Source organism: Primulina tabacum, chromosome 12 (assembly GCF_025594145.1).
Source record: "Primulina tabacum isolate GXHZ01 chromosome 12, ASM2559414v2, whole genome shotgun sequence".
Taxonomy (NCBI): Eukaryota; Viridiplantae; Streptophyta; class Magnoliopsida; order Lamiales; family Gesneriaceae; genus Primulina; species Primulina tabacum.
Window position 1 is genome coordinate 964,183 of NC_134561.1, and position 26,004 is coordinate 990,186.

General features: G+C 36.0%; 4 protein-coding genes across 9 annotated transcripts; 1 reads left to right on the forward strand and 3 right to left on the reverse strand.

The window, feature by feature from the left end:
• Positions 1 to 160: 160 nt before the first annotated feature.
• Positions 161 to 685, reverse strand: LOC142521268 (uncharacterized). Its single transcript, XM_075624497.1, has one exon. It carries the CDS (start codon positions 683 to 685, stop codon positions 161 to 163), a length of 525 nt encoding a protein of 174 aa, XP_075480612.1.
• Positions 686 to 7,269: 6,584 nt separating this feature from the next.
• LOC142521145 (PHAF1 protein At3g51130-like) lies at positions 7,270 to 10,663 on the reverse strand. 6 transcript variants are annotated; one of them, XR_012814083.1, is made up of 15 exons: positions 10,464 to 10,623; positions 10,236 to 10,318; positions 9,821 to 9,895; positions 9,617 to 9,684; positions 9,428 to 9,533; positions 9,263 to 9,323; positions 8,995 to 9,161; positions 8,787 to 8,849; positions 8,416 to 8,463; positions 8,227 to 8,340; positions 8,029 to 8,139; positions 7,873 to 7,949; positions 7,679 to 7,783; positions 7,544 to 7,602; positions 7,270 to 7,377 (listed from the first exon to the last, which is right to left on the reverse strand). XR_012814083.1 is itself a non-coding variant. In XM_075624367.1 (15 exons), exons 1-14 carry the CDS (start codon positions 10,555 to 10,557, stop codon positions 7,555 to 7,557), a joined length of 1,200 nt encoding a protein of 399 aa, XP_075480482.1. In that variant the 5' UTR covers positions 10,558 to 10,623; the 3' UTR covers positions 7,270 to 7,371; positions 7,544 to 7,554. The 6 variants fall into 6 exon arrangements, 4 of the variants coding, with proteins under 4 accessions (XP_075480482.1, XP_075480481.1, XP_075480483.1 ...); XM_075624367.1 differs by having other exon boundaries at positions 7,270 to 7,371; positions 8,049 to 8,139; XM_075624366.1 differs by having other exon boundaries at positions 8,049 to 8,139.
• A 5,359-nt stretch (positions 10,664 to 16,022) lies between these two features.
• Positions 16,023 to 18,363, forward strand: LOC142521116 (subtilisin-like protease SBT3.4). Its single transcript, XM_075624311.1, has 3 exons — positions 16,023 to 16,358; positions 16,737 to 16,834; positions 18,156 to 18,363. The coding sequence occupies exons 1-3, from the start codon at positions 16,165 to 16,167 to the stop codon at positions 18,230 to 18,232; spliced, it is 369 nt and encodes a 122-aa protein (XP_075480426.1). The 5' UTR covers positions 16,023 to 16,164; the 3' UTR covers positions 18,233 to 18,363.
• A 3,749-nt stretch (positions 18,364 to 22,112) lies between these two features.
• Positions 22,113 to 24,680, reverse strand: LOC142521326 (putative membrane protein At4g09580). The gene is made up of 4 exons (XM_075624541.1): positions 24,056 to 24,680; positions 23,519 to 23,789; positions 23,201 to 23,371; positions 22,113 to 22,685 (listed from the first exon to the last, which is right to left on the reverse strand). The coding sequence occupies exons 1-4, from the start codon at positions 24,310 to 24,312 to the stop codon at positions 22,554 to 22,556; spliced, it is 831 nt and encodes a 276-aa protein (XP_075480656.1). The 5' UTR covers positions 24,313 to 24,680; the 3' UTR covers positions 22,113 to 22,553.
• Positions 24,681 to 26,004: the final 1,324 nt, after the last annotated feature.

The following is a 26,004-nucleotide window of genomic DNA, read 5'->3' on the forward strand; positions in this document are numbered from 1 at the left end:
ATGCCCAGAAATTTTTGAAAAGGAGAATTGATTTTTCTTTTATTCGATATATTGATCATCTATATGAGCTATATTATGCTTTTTTTTAACATTTAAACTGATAGATAATCACATAAAACATAGATTTTTTCGTAATTAATTACTACCATTGATCTTTTAATCAAGTACTGGATCGTGCTGATCTGGGCAGATAAACAACGGATTCCGACACGGCGCAGCCTCTCTTGCAAGAGCCATACATGCTTATGAATCCAAACCTGTCGCTCAGAGTCCTTGTAATGAAATTCTTGGAGCTACCCTTCCAGAAATGGCCCAAATCTGTGCCATGATCATCCTTGGAACATTCCATTAGAGCCACGAGAAATGGATCATTCTTCGTGGCGGCGGCGGCGGAGACGGAGTTCCCGGCCGGAGGGAGAGGGAGGAGGCTCCTTGTCGATTTCGAACTCTTGTGGGATTCTTGGTACTTGGGGATTCCGGGGATCTTCTCCCAAGAAAATGGGATTCCTTTGAAATGGGGAGGGCTAGTACATGGAGTAGTGCTAGTGGTGCTGCTAAATGTTGCGAATGAAGGAATAATGTTCCGGCGAGCAGACGACGGCGGCCGGAATGTCGGGGCGGCTTCGGATTCGTCGGAGTGGATTTGGACGTTGTTATTGTTGAATATTGTAGGAGTCGGAGCCATTGTTGATCTTGATCTAGAGGAGCTTGCTGGGGAGAGGCTTACACAACTTTTTCTCTACTTTAGTGATGTTGTGGATAATATAAATGGAACCAAAGGGTCCTAATTTTCGGTGCATACTCGGTAAATTTCAGATAACACAATAGTTTGCAAATCATGTTAATCAGATAAATTACGCTAGTTAAATCATGTACGGTAGATTTGTCCGGGAAATTAGTGTTCTCAGAGAAAATCGAACTCATAATATTGAAAAATGTTATTTTTTAAAATTATACAAATACTAATTTTTTTTAAAATTAAAATAAACAAGGTAAGAGTTTCAAAGTTAGTTATATTCATCATTAATTTATGATGTTTTTTAAACCATGTTTTTGTAATAAAACTTCCATCAAATGATTGCAATTATATATTTAAATAAATAAAAATATAAATTGAAAAACGAGTGTTTTTCACAAGTAGTATATAAAAATAATAATAAATTAATAAACAAATCGGAAGAAAACTAATACAAATGACAATGAAAAGCATGGAATATTGTGAATTATATAAGATTGTGACTTGGATGTTACACTATTTTTATAATTATATAAGATATATATTTATATATATATATATATTGCCACTTTATTTGGCAGGGTTGGAATACTGTAGCATGACTCAAAGTTAAAAAAAAATTAATTATAATTCTCGCAATAAATTACGTACTTTTAGAGGTTTGAAGCTTAACGAAATATTGAAATCATGTGAGACCTGGAGTTTGGATTGTTGCATGGGTGCAGCTGGAAGTGTTGGGGAAGAAGAATATGAGGCAGAAAGCAAATGTAATAAAGAAGAGGAAAATGACATACTGGAGTTTATGTGAACATCCATAATACTCTCATAAGGGCCCGGGTCATGGATGAACCGGAATACTAATTGAATATCCCAAAACAGAGTCAATATGCAGAGTATCTTCTTCAGTAGCCGGGCATGGGGACGCCCGGGATATTTTCTTCCGCAATCGAGCGCATGTGCCCTCATGCAAGCTCCAGGGAACTTCTACCCAGGTTACCTCGAGAAGCGCATCACACTCGAGTGTATCGGTATGAGCTATCTAATCTGTCAGAATAGCATGGGTTTGGCGTTTTAGAGAAGCCATAAGAAGCACAGGGTATGGGCAGATGCCCTACCATACTTAGCATGTGAGAATTGAAAACAAGGTAATGATGAGATATCCTCCTATAAATAGAATGGTAAATTTCTCATTTACAGATTCTGGAACTTTGAATTCTTAAGCATTTCACGTATATCATCACATATATAACTACTTTGCTTTTCTTCTTCACCTGCTGACTTAAGCATCGGAGTGGCCATGCCAGACACCCCTCTGGCGCTCATTCACGAGTTCATTTCCTTGTTTGCAGGTCTTAATTGAAGCCATTATCCTTACTCAAATTTCCTAAACACAAAATTATCTTCATCATCCGGTGGATTGCCTACATATCTTATACCCGATTCACCCATATATCATCATTGGCGCCGTCTGTGGGGAATTGAGTCTAAGACGTTGATATGACTCCTATCAGAAGAACTAATCAGGACACTTCCCGGGCTCCTGGAGATGGTGCACTTACTTCGGGACAAGGTGGTGGTCCTCCACCTACAGGGCCTCCCCCTGTCATTACCTTATCCCCAGAGGAGTTGGCTCGGATTATATCCGAACAAGTGGAAAAAGTCGTAGCCCGGAATGATGCTTCTCATCAAGCTACACATGCAGGAAGAGAACATGAGGGAAAGCAGGAGGTGGGGGAGGAGGAAGCAGGGAGGGAAGAAAGAGAGTCGAGTGTTGGGTCCAAGTCCCCGACTGTGGTAGAGGAGTTGCAAGAGTTGAGGCTGAAGATGAGGATGTTGGAGGGGCAGATGGAGGGTAGGAGTCGTTCCTGGGTAGTTATTAAGGGATGCCCGTTTTCTGAAGTTATAGTCCAGGAACTTCTTCCCGGTAATTTCAAGTCTGCCAAAGTTAAAGATTATGATGGCAACGCAGACCCCGAGGAACACCTGGCCAGGTTCGAGAATATGGCCATGTTGCACTGCTATACTGACAGAATCAAGTGCAAAGTGTTCTTAATTACTCTGGTTGACTCGGCACAGAGGTGGTTTGAGGGACTGGCCCCTCAGAGTCTCCATTCTTTTGAGGACTTCCAGAAGGTGTTTTTACACCATTTCAGTAGCAGAAAAAGTACAAAAAGACTGCATTTAGTCTTTTCAAAGTCTAACAGAGCCCGGAAGAGAGCCTAAGGGCTTTTATCAGAAGGTTTAACAGAGTTTCCATGGATGTCCCCACTTGTGCCACCGAGACTAAGACAACTGCATTCACCTAAGGGTTGAAGGAGGGTGAGTTTTTTCGTTCATTAACAAAGAAGGTGTCTGGGGACTTCGAGGATTTGCTGGCCCGGGCGGAAAAATACATTAATATGGAAGAAGAACATAAGCAGAGAGAGAGGCAGGGAGAAGAGAAAGGGGAGACCGGGCATCTAAGCCCGAAAAGAGAGGATCAAGAAGGAATTACCAGAGGCATTTTTCTCAACATGTGCCCTTGAAGATTATCCGGGACAGGGAGGTCCAAGAGTGTAGTAGGGACTTGCCCCCACCTTAGCAATTTATTATGCCTGAGATGAAAGGATTTTACACCCTTCACAAGGTGTGCTATCATAACACGGAGGATTGCAAAACCCTCAAGAGAGATTATGTCTCGTCCCCTGTCCGGGGACACAATCAACCTAATAAGAAGCCGAGGTTCCCTCCCTGGACAGCTCGGTAGCCGGGGCCTAGTACTCGGGAGGATTCTAGAAGTGCCTCGAGGGGAAGAAGAGAGCCAGAGCGTGAGAGGAAGAAGACCTCACCCCCTGTCTTGTGGGTAATCAACATGATATCTGGAGGCTCTACGGACGGATATTCCAATTGGGCGAGGAAGTCAAGAGGCAGGAGGGAATGTATGGAGGTGCATGGAGTAAGGAGGAATGATGCATTTATTAGTTTTGGTCCCGAGGATCTCAAGGGTGTGAACCTTCCTTACAATGACACCCTGATGATCCAAGCCCGGATAGCGAACTATGAAATTATGAGGATTTTCATGGACTCGAGCAGTTCTGTTAATGTTATATTCAAGGAATGCCCTGGTACAAATCGATTTGCAGGGGTATCAGCTGGAGACTATGGACACGGTACTTTTTGGCTTTGCTGGCCATGCTGTTTATCCAGAGGGGGAGATTGTTCTGCCTTTGAATTTGGGTGCCAGGGAGCTGAAGAAGATGGTGATGGCTACTTTCACTGTGATGGATGCCCCGTCATCATATAATATAATTTTGGGGTGGTCGGCCATGAACGAGCTAAGGGCTGTAGCATCCACCTATCATCAAAAGATTAAATTCTCAGTGGAAAACCGAATAGGAGAAGTCCGGGGAGATCAGTCTTCCTCCCGGAAGTGTTATGTAGAGGCTGTCCGGGTGGACCAGAAGAGGGCGAAGAAGAAAGGGAAGAAAGTTCAGAGTGGTGGGGAGATGGAGAGGGTAGTGGAGAAGGGAGATGTACAATTTGTGGCAGAGGAAGAGCAGGAGGTGGTGGAGATTGGGCCAGGCAAGGAGATCCGGGTGGCCCGAGACCTTGACTTATCCACTCGGGTTAATTTGATAAATTGTTTAAAAATAAATCTTAATGTTTTTGCCTGGTCCCAGCAGGAATTGACAGGGATCTCACTCCTGATAGCGGAGCATCACTTGAACATCCTTCCGAGATCTCACCATGTGAAGCAAAAAAGAGACACTTTGATCCTGAGAAGGACAGAGTGATTGATGTACATGTTAAAGATTTGCTGAAGATACTTTACTGAAATAACGGCGTGCATAAAAAACACGCTCTATATATTATTTTTACAGCATGCGCCTATAAATGAACTGCATATAACCTTATATAAATAACGCGTGTATAAAATATACGCCGCCAATATTATTTTTTACAGTGCACATCATATGTACGCTATTAATATTTTAACCTAAAATTTTACACTCACGAAGTATAGAAAGTTGTCCAATTCCCCTCACCATTTCTCCGCCAAGCTCACCTGCTGAGTTGTTGCATTTATTTTCTGTAACGTGCATTGCGCCCTGTCAATAACATACGACTTTAAAAAAAATTAATCGTGCAGCATGTGATTCCCGCACCAAAAGGCATATTTCTACGCTGCGAAAAATCATTTTTGTTGTAGCGATGAAGTCAGAGAAGAATTAAAAATACGTAACATATGGAAATCATATTTAGGACAAATACTAGTCCTATTAGAAGACAAAAAGACGATTTAAATTAGACACACATGTTTTGTAACATTCTAAAATGATGAAAACAGTAGTGATTCGTATATTTACGATAATATAATTATATATGATTAAGATGTTATAGAGTCAAGATTGTAACTACGTACCAAACTCACCGCTAGATCCAAAAATTAAAAAAAAACTTTTTAAAATCCGATTAATATATCATTTATAAATGTTAATTAATTCCCCTAATGTCTCAGCCAAATGTTGCTTCATTAATTCCATTTCCCTCGTTTAATTTTCATTTCTTTAACTCAAAAATTCATTAACCACTTGATTCCCCCGATAAAAATAGCAATAAAGAAACCAAACATCAATACAACATAAAGTCCAAACACCCCTTTCATTTAATGCAACAAAATCCCAAAAAAGGAAAGATAAAAAAACATAACTAAACCTCAATAAAAATATATAATATGGCAAAAACTTGTGTGAGACGGTCTCACGGGTCGTATTTTGTGAGACGGATATCTTATTTGGGTCATCCATGAAAAAATATTATTTTTTATGCTAAGAGTATTACTTTTTATTGTGAATATCGGTAGGATTGACCCGTCTCACAGATAAAGATTCGTGAGACCGTCTCACAAGAGACTTACTTATAATTAAATACATAGAGCAACAACGTGAGTTGAAAAAAAAAAAAAAAAAAAAACTAATTCATTTTGTAGTGAGGAAAATATGACGAAAGGTGGTGTGATTATTTTATTTGGTTTTGTTGGGTTGCAATTGGCATTTTTAGTTGCAAAATCGGAAGCTCGATCTCCATCATCCGCTGAGAATCACCAACCACGGAAACTATGTAGTGTATATGTCGGAACCAACAACTAAAGGGAAAAGTCCCGAGGAACGTTGCCTCAGAATTTTGTCTTCGGTCTTTCCGAGGTTGATTTCCATGACTATCATATCTTATCCACTTTCTTGTTTGCCGGGGTTAGCTAATATTTCAAAATTAGGCGGATAATAAAAATTTGACGTTAAATATTTTTTTTTAACGCGAGCAAATGTCCACGCATGCTTGTGGGATCGATCATCGATCACGTCGGGACGGGACTTTGTATATTCAAATATTATACGTATGGTTGATAACTTAATGGTATAATTTTTGTATGGTAAAATAAAATTGAAAATACTAAAAAATTATTATAATATTAATTAAAACGAGTTAATTTGTTTATTTTGGAATAAAAAGTAAGAAGGCGGCGGAAGATGCGATGATATATGCATACAATGTCATTCGTGGTTTTGCTGCCACCATCACCTCTCATCAAGCCAAACTCCTCAAAGGTATGTAGCCCACTCTTCACCATTTCTATATCCCATCTCGAAATTTTTTTTTGAAAAAAAAAATCGAGATTTTATCTTATATTAAATATAATCGAATTCATTACCATCAAAAATATAATCGAATTCATGATTATAATATATATTAATTTTTTTAGACATGGATGAACTCAATCAGATAAAACGACTCTTTCGAATCAGTCATCAAGCGTAACAACATCGCGATCGATTATAACACTTTTTTAGTAGGCCGATCAATCAAAGAGTGACCAAGAACTCAACCCACCCGATTTTTCGTACCATAAAATCGTAAATATTAGATAGATTTATACATACACTTATGAGTACTCGTTTTGTTATGCATGTACCAAATTTAATGGATGACTTGTGCATGTGCTAATTTTTGGCCGAGCAAGAAGAAGTGTTGAATGTGGTGAGAGATGAGAAGTACAATTTGGACCTTGACAAGGGCAAAGGGAGACATGGTGGCATATTCACCCAACCTGAGCTTGGAGAATAATTTTGAAACCCCCCCTCAACTTTCCCAAATTATCGTCGTAGCCTCGTTGGCCGAATTCGGAACTTACCCCTTATTTTTTGGAAATAACGAAACAACCCTTGTCATAAAAGGATGAGGATGAAAAATCACGGTTGTGATCGTTTTATATCGATGGACGTTGGATCCTAATATATCCCGAGATGTGTCATTTGAATTTATGATCTTCCATCCACAATTGCTTAAAAATATGGCTTCTGCTCCACATGATCCATGCTTTAGGATCATGTGTTTTCAGTGAATTAGATATTTAACTTGATATATTATTTAGAGAATATTTAGTATAGGTAGTAATATTTAATTTTCAACAAATTATTTAAGAAATTAAAGCTAAAAAATATGGTACTTCGAAGCGAAAGATAAACTTAAAGAATGAAAGAACGAGTCGACACAAGTTAGTGAAGTTACATAGGATAATTACAAAGAACATAGAGTTTACAATCACAAGACAAACTACAATGTTCCAACTTTTTTTGTACAAAAGCACAAATCCTTACCTGTTACTGCCAAAAAATGAAAAATCACAGTTTTTAGAGATTGCAAACACTCTTCAGTCGTGATGTGAAAATTGAAGAATCACTTGCTCCCTCATTTGGATTAAAAAGCGATGGCGATGAGAAATTTTAAAACGTGTAACGAATAGCACCAAGTTTCACGATATCGACTTACCTGTGCAATGCTCAGGACTGAAAAAGAGTTACGGTAGCAATATAACCATTCTTCATCACCTGTGCAAGTTCGAATCAGGAGAAAAATGTCAACAATGCCACAGGAAAACCATAAAGTTCAAGACACAGGATATACCTCTAAAGCAATATGTGGATATCCATATACAAAGGTAGACCCAAAAGGATTATTGGTGGAGCCTTGAGTTTGAATGGCAGCACGACCACGATCACCCAGAATTTCCTGCAGAATACCGCACATATGGTACTCAGTTGAACAGACGTAACCCTGTCCGACTTAACACAAAGTTACAAACTGTAGTATGCAACCACCTTAACTTGCTCCCACTGTGTGCTGTGTGTGAGAGCACATTTCGATGCATTCACATCCTGATCAAACGACCCGCTGCCTGAGAGTATGAAACAAAAATATAGAGCTTAGTTTCATCCATTTCCTTTACAGCCAAAAATATGAACTTATATATCAACCAAAAAACAACAGTCGGAACTGTATATCACAAAGTTGCACTTCATGTACGAATTGAAATCTGCATGCCCAGGATAGTTGGTGTGCAGCACAAACTTCTTGATTTTATGAGTCTGCAAATTGCCAAAAACATTCTTTCAGCATCTTATTCATAGGTTCATGCAGTTGGCAGTGAAAAAAATTGTAAAGAAAAAACTCACGTGTCCATCAAATAAAATGTCCACGCCACGGGTAAAATAATTGTAGAAGTAATCACCGCATAGAGTCGTCCGTGGCCGTGGATCTGATGCAGAATGAATCACCATTTGGTCTACCTGTATCACCCACGAACATAATTACCATGATACCAAGAGCAGTATTGTTCATGAGAAAATGAAGTCACACACTACCTGTTTTTGATGAATTCCACAGGGGCGCCCTAATTCAGTCCAAACATCCTGTATAAGAAATGAAGAGGAATGAAATACATGCCATCTGCAGATGAATGTAGGCAGATGAAAATGGCATCAACATAATCTCATATAAATAAATAAAAAATATCAAAACAGAGGCCCGTTTAAGAGAGAAGACAATCAGCTTCTGACATCAATTTTCTTTACATGAATGTATTAATGCCATTAGTGACGAAGAATCAGCAGTAGCAACAAAGGTCATGATTATGAATGACTAATAATTATCTATGAGATATGGTGTAAGCAAGTCGAAAGTTAATGACAAGTCAGGCAATCCATAGCATAGCATTTATTTCAAAATGTCAGACCTGTGGTGATGCACCAAAAGGAATGCGCTGTCCACCAACTGTAAACCACAGTTCTTCCCCTAACTGCAAAACAGAGATGTGAAGGGTACATTTCATCAAACTGAACGCCAAAAGTACGCTGAAACACAAATTGATTACATGTAGCAGTTACTCGACATCTTATGAATAGATTAGCCACGAAATGCAAATGACAATAGAAAATGCTTGCCTTCACTCGCACTTCTTCCATGTAGAGGCTGTGAGCTGGTAATGGAGGTACACATGCCTTGACCATTGATGCTCCAACACCAACCTTACTATCTGTAGAAGCATCATATATAGAGACACGACAAGCAACTGGAGTCGTGCCATCTGGAAACTCCAAAGGCAGTTCAGCTTTCAAATTGGTGGAGGAGCAAGAATGAAGAACCATTTAGCGTCGTTCATAGGGTATAAGTCCAAATAAATAAAGAGATCGGAGAAGTAAAAAGGAATACCTTCCCTATCATGACAGCATTCTGCATATTGTGAGGGGATTGGGAAAGCAAAGGACAAGCCCTGCAAAACCAAGAAATTTACATTGTCAAGAGATAAAATTGGAAGAACAAAATGTGAAAAGAACTGAAAAAAATATGATCTGTTCAGATATCAACCACACGTACAGGGTAAAATAAAGTGTAGACACCCCTGTCTTCGTCATAAATTCCAGGATATGTTGGCCCAAAAAGAGCGTAGATAGCAACAAAAGTAGCAAGAGTAGATGGTCCACTGGAAGTAAAAACTTGAATGTCAGACAAGACTTTGTTAAACAAGAATGGTGAAATATAAAGTATAGAGGCACAAGTCCATACCCAACCAACAAAGTGGCATACCGCATTTGAAGACGTTTGACATCAAAAATTTCAACAAGCCGCAGCCTCTGATAGTTTAAACGACAAAAATAAAGACATGTTAAATGCATTACTATTAAAATGTTTATATATTAACAACGACACAAAAACCATTTCTTTAACCAAAATAAAGAACAAACAAATAATCAATTTCAAGAAAACTACCTGTGACCAAGGATCAAATCTCAAGTGGAGACCATGATCAGGGAAGCTAATAACAATGTCAAGCCTCAACGGATCCTGGAAAACAGGGATGAAATTAAGAGGCTTCATTACTATTTTAGAAGATATTATGCTGGAAGTTCGTCACAGACATACATTTTCTGGAGGACTTTGGAATTTTACAAGTGACATAAGGGATTATTTTGATAAGAGCGTACACTCAGAACTTACAATATAAATGCAAGGATTTTTTCGATTTTATGCCATCAGGCTCGTTATTTGAGTATCGTAAAGCTACGATGGTCCTAAATTTGACAAGTACAAGAAAAAAAAGAAGAAAAACAGACATAGATATACACATGAACGCAAAGACTGATACAATGAATATAAAGTCAAATCCAAATCAGAAAAGCCAAACCTCATCATAATACTTGACTTGCACAACATCATAAATATTGGGCTGCTGCTCTATTTGTGCGAAGGCTTCGGATATGGGCATTCCTGACACATGAACAGAATTTATCAAGAATATTTTTGCCAACTGCAATAAAAAAAAAAATTCAACCGAGCATCAAAAACCTAAACTGTGTCCCAATCCTGAAAATTTAGTCCTGGGCCAACGATAATTATTGATAAAAATAATTACCGAGAGAGAAAGGTCCGATGCCAAGACCAGGACGGAGATCGAGCACGATGGAGCCCATGGCGGTGCCATTGCACCTGCGTCGACTTCTCTGCATATTGGCTCCGATGGGAAATGAATGGGGAGAGTGATGAACAAGGATGACGGCAGGATCGTGTTTGGGTAGCCTAAATAAGATACATACCAATGTCAAAAACATAGTTGATAAAAACTATTGCGTCAAGCTACATATTCAATCCACAATAGATGATAATCTAACCAATTTAATATGAGTATACGTAGTCTAACGGATTTTTACCTGTGAAACGGGTCAACTCTATCGATATTCACAATAAAAATTAATACTTTTTTCATGAATGACCCAAATAAGATATCTTTCTCACAAAATACGACCCGTGAGACCGTCTCACACAAGTTTTTGTCAATTAATATTTAGTTTTTTATAAATAAAAAAATAAATATAGCGTTTTCATAGATAAATAGTCATCAAAACGCAACAGATGTATCAATTTCATTGTTTTATAAAAACCAGTGATATTTTCGTAAAAAAAAAGCACGTAATGATTGTTATTTTGGTAATCCACCCAAAAAAAATTTATCAGCTTATGAAATCCAAGATTAGACATTCTTGCAATCATGATGAAAGGAAGAGATGTGGCAATGAAAAACAAAAGAGGAAAAAGAATAGGTAGGTAAGCAATTAATTGAAACATGAAGAAAGCTGTTACTCGAAATATGAAGGAATGGTTAACACACAAGAAATGTGATTTTAGCAACCCATTAATCAAAAACAAAATGAAGCCAATTTTTTTTATTTTACATAGCTATGGATGAAGAGAACGAAACAAAGAGCTGAGACTTTAATGAAAGCTTCAAAAGTAGTAGGGTGCTAACAAATCAAAACGAGCTGGATAAATAGAGGTATTCGAGTTCGAGTTTGAAAAATAAGAAGATATTCAAACTCCGAAATTTGAAAAATAACTAATTTTGGCTCTATCTTTGTTAGAACTGAATTTGGAGCCCTAGACAAATTCGAGCATAATCAAACTGCACCTCGAAATGGCTAAAAATCACGGTTTGATTCAAATTATTCAAACCCTATTTTGAGCCAATCCATTGCAGTAGGACAGAAATTAAAAAACCTTAATTTGAACTAAAAAACACAACTGATTTGGATGAACACCAATCCATTACAGTAAGAACAAAAGTTGAAAAAAAAAATCTCAACAATATGCCATCTTCACAATGAAACCCTGCAAAATAAAAGTAAAGTGAGACAACTGTAGCAAATGTTTTGGTAAGATGGAAAGCAAGTGAATCTGAGTCAGGTGAACACCAAATCAGACGAAGGTAAATTTCTTTGCTTTCTCAAAAATATGATTGTTGTTTCAGCTTCTATTTCTTTGTAGTTTGACTGCAAATCTATGGAAACCTTGTAAAAGACCATAAATATGTCTTATATCTCCTACCATTGAAGAGTAATCACAAGTTATTGCAGCTCTTTATGATTTCGACGAAGCATCGAAAGAAACAAACCACCATATTTCTTGTTCTTGCCTCTTGTGCCTTGTTGGCTACAGATTTGTGAAGTTCATGGCACAACCTTAGCATAGGTGCTGTGGACGATGCTTGTCCTATAGCATTATAGGAAGAATACATTTTCAGTTGAAGTTTTGAAACCCCGATTTTTCTTGAGGAGATAAGAATTTTTATGATAAGCCTAATTTTGGGATAAATAAACCAAAATATAAGAATTTAAATAAGGAATTTTGGATATAAGCAGGTAATTTTTGAGATATAAATTCAAAGTCGGAAAGATTATACCAGATAAAGATCTAAGATTGATATGATATGGATACCGGATAAATATCTAAGATTTGATATGATGTTAATAACTGGATAAAGATCAAGCAAGAAGATAATATGATCCATAAATTTCGAAATCCTGGAGTATTTAATTAAGATTTTCGAAATTATGGAGATAAGAAAAATTATGCACGATAAAAAAATGCAGGCATGAGAAAAATTTAAAAGTTCGCCTACCAGAAATTTAGGGAAATATTATTTTTGGGATAATTTACCACAAATTCGAAAAGACTAAAGGAAATTTTTGGGATTAAGAGCAAGGATTTAATTGTACGGGAAAATAAAGATTTACCGAATATTGGGAATTAGACACAAAGTTCGAAATTTTGCATGCTTGGATAAGAGAATATTTTGAAAATATATCCAAGTAATTGATATATAGATTTCGAAATTATCCAGTATCATAGATAAGATATGATAATTATCCTAGATTTAAAGTTTGATTCAAAGTTCAAACGCGAGAATAATACACTATCAGGATAGCAGCCAACCCCTATAAACAAGAGAGTAATGCCATTAGAAATTCACATCTTCACATTTTCGAAATTTTCTCACTAGTTCTCCCTAGGAATTTTAGAGACTTTGCTCTTTTAGTGTTCCGAGTATCGAAGCTCTGCAGCAGTCCAGATCCAGGCTCAGTTTCGAAATCCTATCATCACCAGTTCTCTTTTTTTCGAATTATTCAAGGTAAGTGGGTTTTTGCTATACTATAATTTGCACACTTGTCCATCGTAAGTGCGCTTTTGTTATGTATATATATATTCTTTCGTAAGTGGATTTTTGTTTGCCACACTTGTTATTTGAAGTGTGCTTGCGTTTAAAGAAATTATAGTTTGTGTACGAATCTTCCTTCAGTTTTTGAAAGTTTGTTCGAGCATAATTCCTTGTTCATTATATATTTTCTTCAAGATTTGTCAAATTATATGTTCAAAGCACTGTTAGGATTCGATTGAATATGGGAAAGAATTTCCGAACTATGACCCTTATACGGTGGGATGATAACCGTTGTACGGCCTCACTCCATAGAGGATTAACATATTGGCACCTCACTCCTTAGAGGATTAACATATAGGAGACTGGTATCAGGAAACCATGAAAATGAGATGACTTTCAGTGCTAATCAAGTATGCTATACGAGTATGAAATGTGATGACATGTTATGATTATGAGTATGAATATTTGTTATTATTCAAGTTACGATATGCTACGTAAAATTTGAATTCAAGTATATGTATATGTTGTTTCATGTCTCGAATGACCTCCACTTTCTGAGTATTTCCCAAAATACTCACCCCTTATTTCCTCCCCACCCAGATAAGAACGAAGAGCAAATGGATGAAGAGGAGCAAGAGAAATTTTGGGGATGATAGAAGATCTGGAGTTATTCCAGAAGTTTTAAGGCTTAGTTTATGTTTATCGCTTTCGCACTATTAAAACATTTTTAATCAGTTTATTTTGGTATTTAAGTTGTAAAGACGATTCTTTTGTTGATTATGAGAAATAAACTGGTTTTGATATGTACTGTACTGCGAGACTTGTTGTTTGACGATTATGTGATTGTAGAGCAACGTCGGTGTCGACTAACCCCAGTCTCAGGACGTGACAGAAGCACCTACATAGGATTATCGAAGTAGGTGATGTGCAGTGTGTTATCGATTTGAGAATGAATTGAAATGCATTTGGAAGAATATGTTACCTTGGTTAGCCATGTCAGTGGTCTTGTAGATTCTAGATATATTCATGTTGATGAAAAGGTACGCAATGTTTTTGTCAATATTGACTCGTCATAAGAAGAATAGAATTATCGAACATGATTATCTACGAAGTTTCCACAGTGTAAGCACTTATTACCATGAGGTACTCAAAGCTATTCTTAAGCTAAACACAATACCTCTTGTGAAGCTTGTTCCCGTGGAGAACAATTGCTCAAACAAACCATGGAAATGGTTCAAGGCATGTATGCTATAATTATATTTTAAATTTTATTTCTTTCATATTGCTATTCAACATATCAACCAACCACGTTTATATTTGATTTGTACACATAATTTGTAAGCTAGTTCATTTATACTTTGTAACAGGGCTGTCTCGGTGTATTGGATGATACATATGCCAGTGTTCAAGTTTCTAGCAAGAGTAAAGCAAAATATAGGACTAGAATAATTCTTTTATGCACACATTTTTATTTTAGTTAGTCAAATAAATATAATTGAATATATAATATTGAATATATCTATTATTGACATTCATTTATATTTTGGTTGAAATTCGTTGTATGATATTATGTTGTGTCATGAGGATTTTTGAAAACCTCGATTCGGTCCAGCTTAGGTAGTTGTTGGCATCAAGAGTGAAGCCATATCCTAGATACGGTCCACTGAGGTAGAGACCAACTCGAATATATTATATATGATTGTTGATATCGATCATTTGACTCTGGATATCCTGATGTCTTGTACCTATACATGCATCGCATTCATGCATCTCGTACTGAGGTTCTGACCTCTCAAGATGGTGGTGTCATGTTTTTTGTGTGTGAACATGATAGGTAGCACAAATTGTTTGACTCTAGGTGCTCAAGAGTAAGCATCATGAAGTAATAGAGCTCTTTGAGAGTGTACTAAGTTGTATTTAGGTATTTTGTCGTGGTGGCGTCTCTCAGATAGTATATGTATATATTATGGAGTTGTACTTTTATCAGAGAATGTCTCGAGTAGTTGTATGATGTGTTTGTAATATTTTGAGGATCATATTATATTATTATCGAGCTTTGACGACTCTATGATATTTTTTGTTTTTTTATGTCATTATTGTATCTGACCAACACTTGTTTATGTTAACTGTGTTTATTGAAAGCATATATTGTTTATTAGGAGTATTTGATTTTCTGGTATATCCTATTTACGAGAACATAATGTCGAAATTTTTATAGTGCAAAAAACAAAATTTCAACTCACTTTTCTCCAGTTCACTAATTAATCGTGATTGTGTGTTAATAAATCGTGACTAAGATAACGAACCGTCACAACGCCAGTATATGAGGTGTATATTAACTTAGATTAGCTTCCAAATAACATAGCGGGCTCTAAATTTTTAGTCAAAATTGGCAACAGTAGTACAAAAATGATTTGATAAAAATTGACAAGTGTATATGTAATAGCATCTCCTAAAAATAATGACTACAAGAAATGTGTTGTTATTAGTAGACAAAAAATTGTGTGAGACGGTCTCACGGGTCGTATTTTGTAAGACAGATCTCTTTTTTGGGTCATCCATGAAAAACTATTACTTTTTGTGCTAAAAACATTACTTTTTATTGTGAATATCGGTGGAGTTGACCTATCTCACAGATAAAGATTCGTGAGACCGTCTCACAAGAGACCTACTCTTATTAGTATTATAATCTCCTTAATCGGGTTAATAAGATGCTAGTTTTAAGAAAAATCAATACTCGAACTTAAAAAAAATATTCTATTTTTAATATAATATCCTAAGGTTGCAGACATTAATTAATGTTATTATTTTTCATATGAAGTCAACAGAAAAGATCGAGTAGGCTCTCTCAAAGTTTCTTGAAAAATCGCGCAGGAAAGTGCAAACGATTTTAAACCAGCTGGCAACACGACTATCGGGGAAATACGGACAATCCAAGAAAATAATAAAAGGAAAGTTCAGGAAATGAATATGATAAAATTAGATCAATTCAACTCCTCGAGGCATTAAACGCCACACCGAGTAAAATCCTCAAACTTAACTTAATCGCTAAGAATAAAATCAAGAATTACATCCCATTTCCGAATCCAAAAAAATGCCTTTATAAAGAAGAGCGGAAAAGGCGATGCCGAAAAATCACAATTTTCTCCCAAAGATCATTTTGTCACAAATATTGCTGCTGTTCTTGTTCTTGATATCAACCATGGCCGCTGATTCATCTTCTTCTGAAGCTAAAGTTCACATAGTTTACACCGAAAGACCTGAAGGCCAGGAGCCTGAGGAGTATCATATCAAGACCCTCTCCTCTGTTCTTGGCAGGTTGGAGTTGTGTTAAAATTTTCGTATGAAATAGGATTTGAATGAAAAATTGTGTCTTAGATCTATCAAGTTTAGAAAAGTTTCAATCTTTTGGGATCTCTTTGAAGGAAAGTATGTTTAGTGATCTGGAATGGGATCTTTTGGTATTTGATTTTGAGTTCTCATGGGTTTGACTGATTTTTTTACTGCATCTGTTATTGTGACGATAAAAACTATGGGTGATCTGGGCTAATACGGTTTTTTATATGTTCTTTTATGGGTTTTTATTCGAATCTTTGATGATTATTTTGTCAAGATCGAAGATAGAGGTGTGTAATTGTGATGAAAATTGTTATATATGGTGGTATGTGAAATTGTTTTTGAAATTTTGGTTAAAAGTGAGGATGCTGCGAAGGGGGCTTTGTTGTACAGTTACAAGCATGCAGCCAGTGGGTTCTCAGCTAAGCTGACTCCTGAACAAGTCTCTCAACTTTCAAGTACGTTATTTTTCCTATTCTTTAGCTGTGGGTTAATGGATTTGTAGTAATTTACCTGTTGATTTTTGGTGTCTTAATTCATAATGTTGTGTCATTTGCGAAAGTAGATCTTTGTATGATTATGCTGGTTCTGTGATTTGCTTCTGGATTTGCTACCAATTTGTACAACTTGTATGCCAAGACACTCCAAAAAATTGATCCTTGGTGGTGTTGTTTATGCCTATAATCTGTGCGTAGCTCGAATATGTGATATGTCGAAAATTAAGTTGAGAAAAAACTTTGAACACGGCCGCACAGGGTATCGGACTAGTTCTGGACACAACCAGTGTTTCTTTTAACATTTATAGCCCAATTTTTTTTAAAAAAACCATTTTTTAGCAATTCCTGTTTATGTATGTATTGTATGACTTCTTCAATTTCAAGACATGGAAAAGACTTGTGTATTTTAGTTTCTCGGTGAATCTGGTATATATTTATTGCTGCATATTTTTCCAATTTTGATGTGTACTTGATATTTTTCATCTTTTATTGTTAATATCAATACTTTACATGTGCGTGCGTGTGTGTGCGTCCACATTTTGCCATATGGGACCATAAATTTTTTAGAACTTTGTGTAACATTGCCGAGTCCGTGTCCATGCTACATGGTTATGCTTATGTTTGTGTTCCTTTTGTGTTTTTTCCTTAATGTTAAATGTAAGATATATGTGTGTAGTGTTAATCAAACGAGAGATTATTCTCGTGTTTCTTGGTTCTTAGCGTTTTTTTCTCTCGTGGGTGAGAAGGATCATTGCCTCTGAAATGAAAATAATTTTAAAAAAGAGTAGAAATGTAATTCTTGACCCTTCAAAAAGTTCCATGTTGCTTTGAAACTAAATTCTTTCTCGGTTTCCGGACTATCTTGATTTTGTCTCATATTTACAGTCATAGGAATTTTTTTTGAGGGAAACTGAGTAATTCTGTTTTCTTCACTGCAAACATTCCCTTAGGTTCCAGACTTGGATATTTCTCTTATTCTAATTTTTTGGCCTTGTTTGCATTTTGGATGTATATTTGAGTCTTAGGTCCTACTTGAAGCAAAACTATGTGATCCCTTAGCCAAGAAACCAATCTCCTTGCTGTATGGGCACCAAACATGAAATTTATCTATTTTAAACAAGAGAATACCTAGATATCACAAAATTTTAATTTAGTCTCTAAAATTTTACTCCCATTCGAGTCGCTATCTGATCGTAGTTTTTGTATCGTCCCATTCTGTTCATTTTCATGAGCGCACTAAATCTACTTCAAGATACTGATAATAGTACGATACAATCTGCAGAACAACCCGGCGTGCTTCAAGTCGTCCCTAGCCAAACTGTCCAGCTTCACTCTGGACATGGGAAGACTCACGTTTGAAGGGTTAATGCTCTACCACAGTTAGTACTTCATATCGATATGTATATATATCGTCCTTACTGTGTTTCGACAATCGACTTGTTCTAAATAACATCTTGTACTCCGTCTTCAATAAAGATAAATGAATCGTTATGCGAGTTTTATTTGTGTTTGAGGCATCTTTTGATTCACTTGGTTGTATTATATATCTCTTATTGCATCAAATCAATATGCTCGTTCCATGAACACAATCCAAGTAAATGTCTATTGGAGAGAATTGGAAGTCTAGAATAATGAACTAAATTGAAACAAAAACACAATATATTTTTAACTTTTTCTGGATTAAGTATATCTCTGACCTTTTTCATTTATAATTTGGCTCGATTTAAAGTTTAGTGTGAATTTAATTATTGGGCTTCATTAGTCAAAAGTTCCAACTATGGTTGAGTTTAACAGCACGATATGTATCAATATGAACGACCAACTCAAGAGGTCATGGTTCCAATTTGATTAAAAGAAATATATATATTTTTGAGGACGAGACTGCGTAAATTTTTTTTTTTAAATCCTAATCTAAGGGGTGGGGAAGACTCGAACCTGAGTCAATACACTAGTGAATTCAGGTGAGACCATTGGGCCAAGCCCTCAGTCTCGATACTTCGTAAATTTTAAGAGAACCATGGGAGGCAAGGATATGCTTAACATGATTGGCGTCACGTTCACAAGGTTGAACTTTCGAGTTAGATTTATGTGCATGCAAGCAAGAACTGCGAACGAAAGAGATGATGCTTTTGCTGCAAAAGGGCAAGGATTGTAAATGGAATTAACCATATTTGTGGCATGTGTTTCTATGATAACTTTAGTCCATTGATGTTGAAGAGCCATTACCAATCCTTCGGGAACAAAAAGAGCAATATTACGAGAATATTACTTTTTATGTCAAATATATTAATTTTTATTGTAAATATGGACATGATTAATCCGTCTCACGAATAAGATCCGTGAGACCGTCTTAGGAAAGACCTATTCTATGAATTAAGGTAAGAGATGGTAACAATTATTATTATTATTATTATTATTATAAAAAATATGCTACCTAGAGGACACAATCTTTTGTTTTCCAAATTTTCTTTTCAACAACATTTTTTTCTCAAAATTATCACAACTTATTTTCAATAATACCTCCATCAAATTGCACTATGACTTGTCAATGATTTATATCAATTATTATTACATTAAACATAAAATTAACCACTTAATAAAAATAAAAAAAAATCTTATATAAATTATGATTATAATTTTACTTCATAATTTACTAATGATAATATACCCGAGCCGTCCTTAAAAGCCATTATCCAACCCGGATATGCTTATACACCAATTGATCAAGTTTAGACCCACCTTAAACGGGACAGATTCAATGCGGGTCGAATCCATTGCCAACCCTGACTAAAATTATTAAACAGAATAATGCTCAAGTTGGCTCAAGTATGCACATAATAAATTCATCTTTATACAAAATATAAATTTGTAATTAGCAAATTTTTGTACACAGGTAAGCCAAACATGGGAGCATTGATGAATTAACTGGTTTCTAGAATTAAATGTTTTTGGAAAAAGTACATTGATATTCTAACAATTTGTTCAAAAAATTAAACAACTCGTTTGAGACGGTGCCATTACTCTGGATGGATCAAACTCAACGCAAAATAAAATTAGAACGAACACAACCAGCCAGCTTCTATATCAATAAGCTCCTTCAGACGAATGGCAGCTTGGGCACGGGTGTGGGATCGCATGGGAGTAGATGGAGCCATTTCCTGAAATCAAAAATGGAAATGCTCGTAATCGGAAAAAGACAACATATAACAAAGGACAATATACAATATATATGAAATTTTTGAAATTTAAATAAATATATTTTTTTTTTCCAAAAATGGAAAGTTTGAAATTAGACATATGAGTTCGAAGCATATGTTGAGAGGATTCCAGAACAATCGACGGAATCGAATTCGAAATTTCCTACGAGAAGTTATAGGGTCTACGAATATTTCCTAAAACAGCAAAAATGACGTTTCGAAGGTCTAAACGGAGGAATTTCGCGATTTCAGCCCCTACCTCACGACTTTAGGGTGGTGACTATCGCTCGTTGGGCCGTTTCGCAGGGAATAGCGTCGACCTCGAGTAAAAATTCCACCGACAAATATTTTTTTTTTTGTAAAAATTCCTTCCCACCCGGATTATGAACCTGGCGGCTCTGATACCACTTAAATGTCACGCCCCGAAACTCGGAGTTGACATCGGCGTCGTTTAACAATCACACAATTGAAAACAACCAGCCTTTGTAGCACAGTGTAAACCGAAACCAGTTTATAATGCATAATTTCAATGAAATAAACATTGTCTTTACAACCCGAAATCTCAAAAAGACGACATAGTTTAAATGCTTAAACGTAAGTCTAAACAATAATAACTTAAACATAATCAAATTCCTTGAGCATTCACCATCCCCAAAACTGCTCGGATTCTTCCTCCTCAATCTGTTCTTCGGGCTTATCTGGGGAGGGTTGTAAGGGGGGTGAGTATTTTGGGAATACTCAGTAAATGGGGGATATTGAACAAAACATAACAATTTTATAGCCTTTTCGAAACATACATATAAACACATCATGCTTTTCATAAACGTAACATCGTACCCGTAACATAACAACACTGCGATTTTTCACCTTTAACGGTTTATTGACGTCAGTCCCTAAGTTTTAATCCTCTAAGGGGGCGAGGCCATAAAACGGTTCTATCCCACCGTTGAGGGCCATATGTTGGAATTCCACCCATTTTCAGGGAATCCTCACAGTGTCAAACATAAACGTACCAAAATTTTCGTAAAAACGCATAGACGGGAGACGGAGCTCGACCGAATTTTTAAATCAAAAACCGAAAATCTTACATGCATAAAACCGAAATCTTAAGCATTTAAAACAGCCCACTTACAGTGTTTGAATGATAAGAAAACGTGAACGCTTGGCTTCGGAATTTGGATCGCTTCTCATTTTTGCTCGGACGGTGCTTCGGCTTCGATTTTTAGGCTAAATTTGTGACGATAATTGGGCAGAGTTTTGGCTATAGAGAGGCTGCTGGAACTCGAAATTTAGGTGTGTGGAATGACTAGGGTTGATGCAACATTTACAGGGGAGAGGGTTAAGCTAAATTTGGTGGCTAAATCCTTACCAAAATTTGTGTACAAATCTCATAAATTGGCTCCAATTATTTCTTGCTATTTTCGAAAATTTAGCTACTTAAATTGTGGGATTTAATCCTTGATTCCCACTCCTTGAATGGTTCGAAAATATGTTGTAAGAGGGGGGAAAGGATTTGCTTCCAATCTTTGGCTCAAGATTGCATGATATCAAGTATCTAGGCACCACCATATTTAGGCAAAATATCTTGTATAATTCGAAATTTGCTTGTAAAGTCCATGCCTTAATTATTCTAACTTGTATAATATCCTAATCTTCTAAATCTTCTTACCTATTTTCGAAAATTTAGCATGCCTAAGTGTAGGTATTATAGACTTGGCCTTAAAGATTCCTCAATTATTATCTCCCCATATGCAAATCTTATTCCATACAATCATAATAAAAATCTTATGCTCAAATCTCCTTGCAAAAAAAAAAAAAAATACATCAATGAGAAAAATTCGGTTCTCACAATAAGGCAACCCATGGATGAAGCTCTATCGATTCCAGTATTAGGACATAAATTTATGAAGTTTCAAAAGTTTGAAAGATTAATCTACTAGATGGAAGAACATATTGTTTTCCATGTCTATTTCAAGGTTGCTAACGAAAACAACAGTGAACCTAACAAATGAAACCCGCTAGTCATGCTAATAACTCCTCAATGATACATCTTGAGAGCGAAAGCGTCATTCCATGATCAAAAGGGATACATCAATCATATTTGGTCAGGTTTTCAGCGTGGAACACAAGGAAGGATTTCATAATGGTTTAAATATTTTGTTTTAGTTCTCCAGTACTAAATTGCATGAACTAAATCACAGTATTTAGCTTCAGATCCCAGACTCCTAATGAGTTCTAGAATGGGACTCTCCACTGAAGTTGCAAGTTACTATTGGGATTAAATCTTTAATACTATATATTCCATACCTGAATCAAAATCTATATCTGACAATTGTTACTCCATAAGAGTCAAATCCCATGATTTCTGTTCATTGATCTGGAGAGGAGGCTTCAAAGATTTTCATGTATCCCAAGCGAAGGCGAAAACCACGGGATCCATATTTCGGATTTCCATTTTTCCATGGAGAAAGATGAAAACACTTCTATGCGTATACCCGTTTTCTCTTCAATACAGCAGGAAGTAACAAAATCGACCCAATAAGGAAAAGAACGAACAGGGTCTTGACATCGTATAGATCTTTCACTGATTTGAGATCGCCTAGCGCGAGTCCAGCCTGATGAAAACAAAAGCAGTGGGAGAAACTTATGTCGATTGCATACAGATGAACAAACTAATCGAAATGAAGTAGCAGCAGCGTAGCTGGCAAATTAGGGAGTACGCGAGCCAAGCCACTTGTCCGTAGCTGGCACGCAGCTCAGCGCTCAGATGTGAGTTCGAGCAGCTTGAGCACTCTCCCGAATCCAACTCGAGTTTTAACATCTCACAGATCAAGAAACTCGAGCTCAGATGAAAATATCTTTTTTATGTTTCAAATAATATATAAATTATTATTTTATTATGAATGACATTTTAACAACCAATGTTGTAAATATATTTTAAGGGTACTTTTGCCATTCGCAGGTTCACTTCATATCCGAGAAACTACATAGCTTTCAAGCTCTAATCAATTGAAAATCAAGTCTTGAAAATTTTCTTTTTGATTCGAGCTCGACTCGACTAGCGTGTATCCCTAAGCCACATTGAAATGCTTGAAGAAGTGAATAACAAAACAAAAAGAAAAAGTCTTACTCGCACGGTGATATAGGAGGCTGGAATAATACCAATGACAGTAGCCAGAAAGAAGACATGAAACGGTATATCCACAATTGGTGATGCCAAATTAATAAAGAGATTTGGAAGTGTCGGCGTCACTCTCAAAAAGAGCATGTAATTGAGCAACTTATCTTTCCGCTTAGCTATCTGAAACCAAACACTTCCTTCTCAGCAAGTTGCCATAGATAGTGAAAGATCAAGACAAACGAGCTTAAAAAGAAACTTATCAGTTCTTAGATATTACAATCTGAAATGAAGTACAATCTCACCCAAAAAAAAAAAGGAAATAAATACCTCAGCTTGAAAATATCTCAGTTTGTCAGGCCACAACCAATTAATAATAGGCCGACCAATCAGTTTGGATAGAAAATAGCATGAGGATGCACCAGCTGTGGCATTGAAAACAACCAAGAAAAGCCCTCTAATGACACCAAATAGTGCTCCAGCTAGCAAGGACATGAATATTGTCCCTGGAATCATAAATGTCTGCATGAATATGTATGTTGAACAGTAAACAAGAATGAACTTTGCTGGGTACTCTCCAGCATAGTTTGCAAGATGGTCCCTGTAGCATAATTAGATTGTGAAACTCAATAGCGACAGAACACATAGATAAATACAGAAACACTAATCAATCTTGTCCACACACACGCACACACACGAAGCTACTTGAGCGAACTTCCAAATCCATAGTTCAGTGGCAAAAACGATTGGGTTAAAACCATTAATTTCGTTTTGGAATAGCATGCATACCATTGGGTTAAAAACTAACGAAGAAAAATCAAATGAAGATGATGGAAATTTAATTAGGAAAAAAAAAAAAGAACGAACTTGAGCAAGCGAAGATCAGCAATGGTGCGAGGCAGCTTGAGCATCTCGTACTCCGCCTCACGCATGGTAAGATATATGCACATCAACCCGATTGAAAACAGCAAAAACACCCCCAAAGCCATTGCAGATTCCCATCGCGAAAGCGGAAATTTGTCTGCCTTGAAATTCTTCCCCGTCGGAGACTCCGGATTCTTCCCCTCATCCACGTCCAATATCCGTACCCCGGTGTCCACCACCAGGCCCCTCTGCGCCGCCATTCAAAGCCAAGATTATTGCAAGAAATACTCGGGATGACCAGGGCTATAATTCAGAACTCATCCCAATAAACAAGAACAAAAAAAAAAATACTAAATTGTACGTTGCTGATACAGATGTTAATGGATAAACCGCGCCGAGACGAAGATTAATCAAATTTGTGACCTAAAAGACGTAAAATTCAGGAAGATGAATCGAAAATCAGGGATTATATTTAGGGATTTGTATGTGTGGCAACAGTATAATAGTCAATGTCGGGTTGGGGATTCAACAAGGGAGAGGCAACATTTTACTTTTTGCTTTTAAATTCTCTCCAGCCATTTATCCTCATTGATTGATTGTTGCTTAGAACACTCTTCCCAATTCATCATCGTCGCTGGTTGATTGAGTTTTACCTTCAAGTACCATTTGCTGCAAGCAGCTAGAGTTGCGCTTTGATTTCCTAAAATGATTGCAAAAGTTTTTTTTAATACTTTTCTACTGTGTTTATGCATTGGTGTGACAAGCATAGATAATGTAAATTCATCGAAATCAAAATCAAATACCATATATTCATCGGCGCTCTCCAGTAAAAAATTATCAATAACCAACTGGACACGATAGATGTTCCATATTGAATAAAGATAACATTTTCTCTTTGTGAAAACATTTAATTTTGAAATCTAATAACCGAGATAGATAAAGTTGATAAATCTAGTTTCGTTGATTTATTTACATTAAATATGTTATATTAGCACAACACACCTAATCTATTGTTGCTCACATATCAATCGTTCATGACAATTATGGATAATCCTACATAATCCTACACCATAATTTATTGTTGTAATTTATTTTCATATAATTTCAATAAAACTAAATATTTTTGTGTGATTATATTGTATATATGTTATTTTAATTTTAAATCTAAAATACATATATATATATATATATATATTATGAGAAATGTATAAAACTAATATATTAAGAGAAATGTATTTGGTATTTATGTTTAAAATATATTTTAATAATTAACTTTTTCAAATTTGAAAGATAAAAAAATATGATCATATACATTCTAAATTTTGAATATTGAATTAAATTTTAATTTTATGTTAATAGTTTCATATAAAAAGTTAAATACATTTGATAAATTATATATTAAAAAAACTGAGCCAATAAAAACATAATATATTCTTCAAGTCAATAACTTTTCCATATATCATTTTATCACAATAAATTTTTATGCTATGAATAAACCCATATCATATTATTTTAGGGAAAAAAACATATAAATTATTTAATAACAAAATTAGTTTTTCTTACTTATCTATAGAATGTAGCCATAACAAAATACATTGTTTGTACAAATTTTTTTATTGTAAAAAAAGGAATTTGTTTTGTTAAAAATCGAATTTTCTTTAATTATAAAAATTAATTATTTTTGGGTTAAACAAGAATGTGTGAAAGAAGTATTGAGGTGAATGGCATTCTGGAAAGCACTCGTGGTTTAAGCTGCTGACGTTGCTTCGTTTAATCTAGTTGACTAGATCAACCATAAAAAGAGGGAAGCCAGATTTTAACAGGTAAATCTATCTGTGCGACGATAAAGAATAAGTAAGACCGATTTAGAGAATATGGGACAACATCAGTAATGAGACATGCCCCAAAGACCAAAGCCCCTCTTTGATTCATGCACGGCAAGAAAACACTGA